The 11,370-nt window shown below is 48.9% G+C and overlaps 1 protein-coding gene across 4 annotated transcripts in view; it reads left to right on the top strand.

Moving 5' to 3' along the window:
- NRAP (nebulin related anchoring protein) overlaps window positions 1-10,263 on the top strand; it is a 135,400-nt gene extending 125,137 nt beyond the window's left edge. For all 4 annotated transcript variants that reach the window (XM_077258017.1, XM_077258020.1, XM_077258021.1 and 1 more), the window contains 3 exons: window positions 937-1,248; window positions 2,033-2,182; window positions 9,803-10,263. In XM_077258017.1, coding sequence (XP_077114132.1) covers window positions 937-1,248; window positions 2,033-2,182; window positions 9,803-9,898 — 558 coding nt within the window. In that variant the 3' untranslated portion in view covers window positions 9,899-10,263. The remainder of the gene's footprint in view (window positions 1-936; window positions 1,249-2,032; window positions 2,183-9,802) is intronic.
- Window positions 10,264-11,370: the final 1,107 nt, after the last annotated feature.

Genomic DNA, 11,370 nt, shown 5'->3' on the forward strand with positions numbered 1-11,370 from the left:
TATGTCCTATTTGTCACGCACACTGACAGAGAAATCCCTACCTCTGTACCAGATGGAGCTACAAGCCTGTGATTAGAGTGATGCGTAGATCCTCCGAGTGTGATTATGACGATATATTTTGGTGTTCGTAACTTAAACGGTTTGCATAATATCTTCCAAAAACAGAACAAAGACCTTCCATGCGTTCTAGAAGTTTCTCTAACAGTTCCTGCTAACACAAATTTCTCTTGCAGCTATGCTAGTCGTAAATACCTTTCGTCAATAAAACTCCCCCACAAGGCAAGCTCTTCTACACAGACAGATAGAAACACAGGGAAGGAAAGAGAACCAGAGAGAGGGGGGGGGGTTTAGCCCCCGCATGCTAGCAAGAAAACTAACTTATGATATTTCATACCATATCGTGACAGGGATGTGTTGGGGGGGGGGGGGGGGGGCAGGATTTGGGGATGCGTCACCAGAGATGAGGAGTAGCAGACAAAGCGTTAGAAGGTGGGAGCAGGATAGGAGATGATGGGGCCGTGTGTGTCTGGAGAAAGAGGATTGTGTGTGGTGGAACAGCTGTGAAGAGAAGGTGAGATGACTGGGGAGGATGGAGGAAGAAGTGAGCAGTTCTTTACTAGGTGGAGGGATTGCAGGAGATTGTAAGAAGGAAAATAGTATGCGAGTAAAAGAGAAAAGAAACCGAAACATTGTAGCGGTTTTCTATTCCATTACCTTACATTCAATTCCACTCCAATTCAAGTCTAATTCAAAGTATTGGTTTACAATTAAGGATTAGGATTAAGTCAGATGTCTCCTTAGATTCAAAGAGCCCCATCTTGGAAAGTGAAGTGTCATTGGAGGCTATCGCTCTGGATATAAGCTCCACCACTAGGGGGCAGCACCTCTTCCCAGGGGCATTTGGTCCTTTGCTTTAACATCACTTTTCTGCTGCAGTTCCGCTACAGAGAAGCCTTCGTGAGGGACCGGGGGCACCAGATCGGCTTCCGCAGCGTCAGCGATGACCCCAAAACGCAACACGTCATGAGAATCAGCAAACTGCAGAGCGACCGCGAATACAAGAAAGACTCCGAAGAGGCGAGGTCCAAGGTGCGGACTCATCTGGATCAACCGGGATTCATCCAAGCCAAGAAGAGCCAGGAGCAGGCGAGCGACGTCCACTACCGCCAGCACCTGCACCAGTACACGTGCGACCCGGAGCAGCTGACGCTGAAACATGCCAAACAGGCGCACGGACTGCAGAGCGATGTGAGTGCCGCCGACCAGAACAGAACCAGTGCTGAACCGGGCCAGTGTTCAATCGGACCAGTGCTGAATCGGACCAGTGCTGACCCGGACCAGTGCTGACCCGGACCAGTGCTGACCCGGACCAGTACTGACCCGGACCAGTGCTGACCCGGACCAGTGCTGAACCAGGCGACTGCTGAACCAGACCACTGCTGAACCAGGCCACTGCTGAACCGGGCCACTGCTGAACCGGGCCACTGCTGAACCGGGCCACTGCTGAACCGGGCCACTGCTGAACCGGGCCAGTGCCGAACCAGACCACTGCTGAACCGGACCAGTGCTGAACCGGGCCAGTGCTAACCTGGACCACTGCTGAACTGGGCCACTGCCGAACCAGACTACTGCTGAACCGGACCAGTGCTGAACCGGACCAGTGCTAACCTGGACCACTGCTGAACTGGGCCACTGCCGAACCAGACTACTGCTGAACCGGACCAGTGCTGAACCGGACCAGTGCTGAACCGGACCAGTGCTGAACCGGACCAGTGCTGAACCGGGCCAGTACCGGACCAGTGCTGAACCGGGCCAGTGCTGAACCGGGCCCAGTCATGCTATGGGGTCGTCTATGGGGCTCATCTATGGGAGTCGTCTATGGGGCTTGACTATGAGGGTCATCTATGGGGGTCGTCTATGGGGCTCATTTATGGGGGCCGTATCTGTCGGAGTTGCCTATGGAGCTCGTGTTTGGGGCTAATTGTCCGCCCCTCCTACCAATAGTAATTGTGATCTGATGTTATGAATTCAGGTTAAATACAAATCTGATCTGAACTGGATGAAAGGAGTAGGGTGGACGCCCCCCGGGTATTACAAGGTGGAGCTCGCCCGCCGGGCTGCCGAACAGAGGAATGCAGAAGACGGAGAGCGGCAGCAATCAGCAGAGAGAGACTGCGCAGAAGTAGGTAACCCAGACAGACGGAGAGAGGGGCAGAGAGCGACTGCGGACACTCAGGATAATGAGGGGGATAATGGTGTGCACTCAGGTCAAAGATGAGTAGGTGCTGGTAAAACGGACCCTGTGGTCCAAAACAGTCATGTATCGAAAATTACCGCACACTTGGAAATGTTATGATGCAAAAATATTTAACAAGTTTATTGTGTTCACAAATCAGATTGGCACAAAAGAAAAAAGTGCAGATAGAAACCCAACGTTCCGACCCTCCCGGGTCTTATTCCGCAGCAGCAGGGCGCGGGAGCACTGCTCATACAGCTCCCTCCTTTCACGCTTCGCAGGACACGGGAGCGCTGCACACACGGGTCATCCAGAAACATACAGGCGCACCACGAATGCTACGGCCTCTGTGTGTTACAACTGCTTAGCATTGCAAATCTGCATATCTCCAACCTGTTCCCGGTCAAGTGACAGCTTACATATCAAGGGGCTTGTCTTCCTGCCCTATGCCTGCCACCCATACATGTATCCAAACGGGCATCAAGTAACCCCATGAATAAGACCCGGGAGGGTCGAAACGTTGGGTTTCTATCTGCACTTTTTTCTTTTGTGGCAATCTGATTTGTGAAAACAATAAACTTGTTAAATATTTTTGCATCATAACATTTCCAAGTGTGCGGTAATTTTCGATACATGACTCAGGATAATGACACTGACACTCGGGGTAAATGATACGGACACTCGGGGTAAATGACACTGACACTCGGGGTAAATGATACTGACACTCGGGGTAAATGATACGGACACTCGGGGTAAATGACACTGACACTCGGGGTAAATGATACTGACACTCGGGGTAAATGATACTGACACTCGGGGTAAATGATACGGACACTCGGGGTAAATGACACTGACACTCGGGGTAAATGACACTGACACTCGGGGTAAATGACACTGACACTCGGGGTAAATGACACTGACGCTCGGGGTAAATGATACGGACACTCGGGGTAAATGACACTGACACTCGGGGTAAATGATACTGACACTCGGGGTAAATGATACTGACGCTCGGGGTAAATGATACTGACACTCGGGGTAAATGACACTGACACTCGGGGTAAATGACACTGACACTCGGGGTAAATGATACTGACACTCGGGGTAAATGATACGGATACTCGGGGTAAATGACACTGACACTCGGGATAAATGACACTGACACTCGGGATAAATGATACGGACACTCAGGGTAAATGACACTGACACTCGGGGTAAATGATACTGACACTCGGGGTAAATGATACTGACACTCGGGGTAAATGATACGGACACTCGGGGTAAATGATACTGACACTCGGGGTAAATGATACTGACACTCGGGGTAAATGATACTGACACTCGGGGTAAATGATACTGACACTCGGCGTAAATGACACTGACACTCGGGGTAAATGACACTGACACTCGGGGTAAATGATACTGACACTCGGGGTAAATGATACTGACACCCGGGGTAAATGATACTGACACTCGGGGTAAATGACACTGACACTCGGGGTAAATGATACTGACACTCGGGGTAAATGATACTGACACCCGGGGTAAATGATACTGACACTCGGCGTAAATGACACTGACACTCGGGGTAAATGACACTGACACTCGGGGTAAATGATACTGACACTCGGGGTAAATGATACTGACACTCGGGGTAAATTACACTGACACTCGGGGTAAATGATACTGACACTCGGGGTAAATGACACTGACGCTCGGGGTAAATGACACTGACGCTCGGGGTAAATGATACTGACACTCGGGGTAAATGACACTGACACTCGGCGTAAATGATACTGATACTCGGGGTAAATGATAATGACACTCGGGGTAAATGATACTGACACTCGGGGTAAATGACACTGACACTCGGGGTAAATGATACTGACACTCGGGGTAAATGATACTGACACTCGGGGTAAATGACACTGACACTCGGGGTAAATGATACTGACACTGGGGGTAAATGATACTGACGCTCGGGGTAAATGATACTGACGCTCGGGGTAAATGATAATGACACTCGGGGTAAATGACACTGACACTCGGGATAAATGATACTGACACTCGGGGTAAATGATACTGACACTCGGGGTAAATGATACTGACACTCGGGGTAAATGACACTGACACTCGGGGTAAATGATACTGACACTGGGGGTAAATGATACTGACGCTCGGGGTAAATGATAATGACACTCGGGGTAAATGACACTGACACTCGGGATAAATGATACTGACACTCGGGGTAAATGATACTGACACTCGGGATAAATGACACTGACACTCGGGGTAAATGACACTGACACTCGGGGTAAATGATACTGACACTCGGGATAAATGATACTGACACTCGGGGTAAATGATAATGACACTCGGGGTAAATGATACTGACGCTCGGGGTAAATGATACTGACACTCGGGATAAATGATACGGACACTCGGGGTAAATGATACTGACACTCGGGGTAAATGATACGGACACTCGGGATAAATGACACTGACACTCGGGGTAAATGACACTGACACTCGGGGTAAATGACACTAACACTCGGGGTAAATGACACTGACACTCGGGGTAAATGATACTGACACTCGGGGTAAATGATACTGACACTCGGGGTAAATGATACTGACACTCGGGATAAATGACACTGACACTCGGGGTAAATGACACTGACACTCGGGGTAAATGATACTGACACTCGGGATAAATGATACTGACACTCGGGGTAAATGATAATGACACTCGGGGTAAATGATACTGACGCTCGGGGTAAATGATACTGACACTCGGGATAAATGATACGGACACTCGGGGTAAATGATACTGACACTCGGGGTAAATGATACGGACACTCGGGATAAATGACACTGACACTCGGGGTAAATGACACTGACACTCGGGGTAAATGACACTAACACTCGGGGTAAATGACACTGACACTCGGGGTAAATGATACTGACACTCGGGGTAAATGACACTGACACTCGGGGTAAATGACACTGACACTCGGGGTAAATGATACTGACACTCGGGGTAAATGATACTGACACTCGGGGTAAATGATACTGACACTCGGGGTAAATGATACTGACACTCGGGGTAAATGATACTGACACTCGGGGTAAATGATACCGACACTCGGGGTAAATGATACCGACACTCGGGGTAAATGATACTGACACTCGGGGTAAATGATACTGACACTCGGGGTAAATGACACTGACGCTCGGGGTAAATGATACTGACGCTCGGGGTAAATGATACTGACGCTCGGGGTAAATGATACTGACACTCGGGGTAAATGACACTGACACTCGGGGTAAATGACACTGACACTCGGGGTAAATGACACTGACACTCGGGATAAATGACACTGACACTCGGGGTAAATGATACTGACACTCGGGGTAAATGACACTGACACTCGGGGTAAATGACACTGACACTCGGGGTAAATGACACTGACACTCGGGGTAAATGACACTGACACTCGGGGTAAATGACACTGACACTCGGGGTAAATGATACTGACACTCGGGGTAAATGATACTGACACTCGGGGTAAATGACACTGACACTCGGGGTAAATGACACTGATACTCGGGGTAAATGACACTGACACTCGGGGTAAATGATAATGACACTCGGGGTAAATGACACTGACACTCGGGGTAAATGATACTGACACTCGGGGTAAATGATAATGACACTCGGGGTAAATGACACTGACGCTCGGGGTAAATGATACTGACACTCGGGGTAAATGACACTGACACTCGGGGTAAATGACACTGACACTCGGGGTAAATGACACTGACACTCGGGGTAAATGATACTGACACTCGGGGTAAATGACACTGACACTCGGGGTAAATGACACTGACACTCGGGGTAAATGACACTGACACTCGGGGTAAATGACACTGACACTCGGGGTAAATGACACTGACACTCGGGGTAAATGACACTGACACTCGGGGTAAATGATACTGACACTCGGGATAAATGACACTGACACTCGGGGTAAATGATACTGACACTCGGGATAAATGATACTGACACTCGGGGTAAATGATACTGACACTCGGGGTAAATGATACTGACACTCGGGGTAAATGATACTGACACTGGGGGTAAATGACACTGACGCTCGGGGTAAATGATGATACTCGGGGTAAATGATACTGACACTCGGGGTAAATGATACTGACACTCAGGGTAAGTGATAATGACACTCGGGGTAAATGACACTGACACTCGGGGTAAATGATACTGACACTCGGGGTAAATGATACTGACACTCGGGGTAAATGATACGGACACTCGGGGTAAGTGATACTGACAGTCGGGGTAAATGACACTGACAGTCGGGGTAAATGACACTGGGGGTAAATGACACTGACACTCGGGGTAAATGACACTGACACTCGGGGTAAATGATACGGACACTCGGGGTAAATGATAATGACACTCGGGGTAAATGACACTGACGCTCGGGGTAAATGACACTGACACTCGGGGTAAATGATAATGACACTCGGGGTAAATGATACGGACGCTCGGGGTAAATGATACTGACACTCGGGGTAAATGACACTGACACTCGGGGTAAATGACACTGACACTCGGGGTAAATGACACTGACACTCGGGATAAATGACACTGACACTCGGGGTAAATGACACTGACACTCGGGGTAAATGACACTGACACTCGGGGTAAATGACACTGACACTCGGGGTAAATGATACTGACACTCGGGGTAAATGATACGGACACTCGGGGTAAATGATAATGACACTCGGGGTAAATGACACTGACGCTCGGGGTAAATGACACTGACACTCGGGGTAAATGATAATGACACTCGGGGTAAATGATAATGACACTCGGGGTAAATGATACGGACGCTCGGGGTAAATGATACTGACACTCGGGGTAAATGACACTGACACTCGGGGTAAATGATACTGACACTCGGGATAAATGATACTGACACTCGGGGTAAATGACACTGACACTCGGGGTAAATGATACTGACACTCGGGGTAAATGATAATGACACTCGGGGTTAATGATACTGACACTTGGGGTAAATGACACTGACACTCGGGGTAAATGATACTGACACTCGGGGTAAATGACACTGACACTCGGGGTAAATGATAATGACTCTCGGGGTAAATGATACTGACGCTCGGGGTAAATGATACTGACGCTCGGGGTAAATGACACTGACACTCGGGGTAAATGATACTGACACTCGGGGTAAATGACACTGACACTCGGGGTAAATGACACTGACACTCGGGGTAGGGGTAAATGACACTGACGCTCGGGGTAAATGATACTGACGCTCGGGGTAGGGGTAAATGACACTGACGCTCGGGGTAAATGATACTGACGCTCGGGGTAAATGATACTGACGCTCGGGGTAAATGATACTGACGCTCGGGGTAAATGATACTGACACTCGGGGTAAATGATACTGACACTCGGGGTAAATGACACTGACACTCGGGGTAAATGACACTGACACTCGGGGTAAATGATACTGACACTCGGGGTAAATGACACTGACACTCGGGGTAAATGACACTGACACTCGGGGTAAATGACACTGACACTCGGGGTAAATGACACTGACACTCGGGGTAAATGACACTGACACTCGGGGTAAATGATACTGACACTCGGGATAAATGACACTGACACTCGGGGTAAATGACACTGACACTCGGGGTAAATGATACGGATAGTCGGGGTAAATGACACTGACACTTGGGGTAATGACACTGACACTCGGGGTTAATGATACTGACACTCGGGGTAAATGACACTGACACTCGGGGTAAATGACACTGACACTCGGGGTAAATGACACTGACACTCGGGGTAAATGACACTGACACTCGGGGTAAATGATACTGACACTCGGGATAAATGATACTGACACTCGGGGTAAATGATACTGACACTCGGGGTAAATGATACTGACACTCGGGGTAAATGATACTGACACTGGGGGTAAATGACACTGACGCTCGGGGTAAATGATGATACTCGGGGTAAATGATACTGACACTCGGGGTAAATGATACTGACACTCAGGGTAAGTGATAATGACACTCGGGGTAAATGACACTGACACTCGGGGTAAATGATACTGACACTCGGGGTAAATGATACTGACACTCGGGGTAAATGATACGGACACTCGGGGTAAGTGATACTGACACTCGGGGTAAATGACACTGACAGTCGGGGTAAATGACACTGGGGGTAAATGACACTGACACTCGGGGTAAATGACACTGACACTCGGGGTAAATGATACGGACACTCGGGGTAAATGATAATGACACTCGGGGTAAATGACACTGACGCTCGGGGTAAATGACACTGACACTCGGGGTAAATGATAATGACACTCGGGGTAAATGATACGGACGCTCGGGGTAAATGATACTGACACTCGGGGTAAATGACACTGACACTCGGGGTAAATGACACTGACACTCGGGGTAAATGACACTGACACTCGGGATAAATGACACTGACACTCGGGGTAAATGACACTGACACTCGGGGTAAATGATACTGACACTCGGGGTAAATGACACTGACACTCGGGGTAAATGACACTGACACTCGGGGTAAATGACACTGACACTCGGGGTAAATGACACTGACACTCGGGGTAAATGATACTGACACTCGGGGTAAATGATACGGACACTCGGGGTAAATGATAATGACACTCGGGGTAAATGACACTGACGCTCGGGGTAAATGACACTGACACTCGGGGTAAATGATAATGACACTCGGGGTAAATGATACGGACGCTCGGGGTAAATGATACTGACACTCGGGGTAAATGACACTGACACTCGGGGTAAATGATACTGACACTCGGGATAAATGATACTGACACTCGGGGTAAATGACACTGACACTCGGGGTAAATGATACTGACACTCGGGGTAAATGATAATGACACTCGGGGTTAATGATACTGACACTTGGGGTAAATGACACTGACACTCGGGGTAAATGATACTGACACTCGGGGTAAATGACACTGACACTCGGGGTAAATGATAATGACTCTCGGGGTAAATGATACTGACGCTCGGGGTAAATGATACTGACGCTCGGGGTAAATGACACTGACACTCGGGGTAAATGATACTGACACTCGGGGTAAATGACACTGACACTCGGGGTAAATGACACTGACACTCGGGGTAGGGGTAAATGACACTGACGCTCGGGGTAAATGATACTGACGCTCGGGGTAAATGACACTGACACTCGGGGTAAATGACACTGACACTCGGGGTAAATGACACTGACGCTCGGGGTAAATGATACTGACGCTCGGGGTAAATGATACTGACGCTCGGGGTAAATGATACTGACGCTCGGGGTAAATGATACTGACACTCGGGGTAAATGATACTGACACTCGGGGTAAATGACACTGATACTCGGGGTACAGGAATATGACTCTCTCTCGCACCTCATCCTTCTGACTCGTTTCTTGGTTTTCTCAGGGTGGAGCGGACGCAGAATCTTTCGCTGATATAAACAGAGACGCCTCCGAGATTCTTCAAGTAAAACGGAGAAAAACTCTTCCTATGAAGAAGTGATGGCGCTGATCCCGCGGTGTCCGGTGATGTTGTGGACTCGCCGGGCGGCTTTTCCTTCTTCGTATTTTCCTGTATTATGGAAACGTTGTCGTTATCATTATTATTTATTCTGCCGGTGACCTCGCAGCGCCGCTCCGCTCCTCTAGAGGGCGGTGTATTGTAGTGATTTATGTGACTAGTCACACCGGTGCCTTGTTAAGAAGCCGCAGTGTCCGCCCACGGTCACAGAGTCCTGTGGAGGCCGCCGCTGTGGATTGCGCTGTAGTACTTACTGTAGGACTGGCAGGATCAGTTTTCATACAATCCAAAGAATTCATGAAATATTTGTAGAATTTTTGATTTGTTTGTACAGAATAAACACAATTAATGAAGCCACTGTGTCAGTCTCTAGGACCCTGCGGGATGCATTAGGCTAGACAATGACCTCACGGTGGGCCAAACCCTAAGGGTCATGGGTATCGGTTTACGAGTTGATTAATCATTCAAGCAGGGAATGTAGTTACATAGTATCTGTGAGGGGCGGAGCTTGTAGCATCCATTATTTGGACACCTCCGATTGGTCGGTTTAGGGACTGATTAGCACCCTTCCGACTGTAGGTGATACATAGTCGCTGCTTCATGGTGATGTTGCACATTTATTGGCTTCTATCTATATCTTCTCCATGAGCACACGGCTATAATCAGTGTCTCCAGTTACTGCCAATGTCTGTTGTAGTCTTAGTCTTTCCCCCATGCTTTACACTGCAGCTCTGCTTGCTCAGATTGGCTTGTGAGTACAAGAACCAGGTGAGCACTAGACGAATCCCAGTGATGTGACTAAAAACAACATCAACTAAAACACCAATGAGAGAGGGAGGTTTATTAGAAAACTGCTGCTCTGACTGGGGGAGGAGCCTCTGCACATGGGAGGAGCCTCGGTATGTGGGAGGAGCCTCTATAAGGACGACCTCCTTTTGTTGTAGTTATCGCTTCATGATCATTGAAGGGGACGGTCCTGAGACCACCACTCCGCAATTGCCCAGTTCACCTGAATTAGGGGAAGAAGTGTGGAGAATAAGGGGCAGGAGTGTGGAGAATAAGGGGCAGGAGTGTGGAGAATAAGGGGCAGGAGTGTGGAGAATAAGGGGCAGAAGTGCGGAGAATAAGGGGCAGGAGTGTTGAGAATAAGGAGCAGGAGTATGGAAAATAAGGGGCAGGAGTGTGGAGAATAAGGGACAGGAGTGTGGAGAATAAGGGGCAGGAGTCTGGAGAATAAGGTGTGGAGAATAAGGGGCAGGAGTGTGGAGAATAAGGGGCAGGAGTGTGGAGAATAAGGTGTGGAGAATAAGGGGCAGGAGTGTGGAGAATAAGGGGCAGGAGTGTGGAGAATAAGGGGCAGGAGTGTGGAGAATAAGGGGCAGGAGTGTGGAGAATAAGGGGCAGGAGTGTGGAGAATAAGGGGCAGGAGTGCGGAGAATAAGGGGCAGGAGTGC

Source organism: Ranitomeya variabilis, chromosome 4 (genome assembly GCF_051348905.1).
Source record: "Ranitomeya variabilis isolate aRanVar5 chromosome 4, aRanVar5.hap1, whole genome shotgun sequence".
NCBI classification, from domain to species: domain Eukaryota; kingdom Metazoa; phylum Chordata; class Amphibia; order Anura; family Dendrobatidae; genus Ranitomeya; species Ranitomeya variabilis.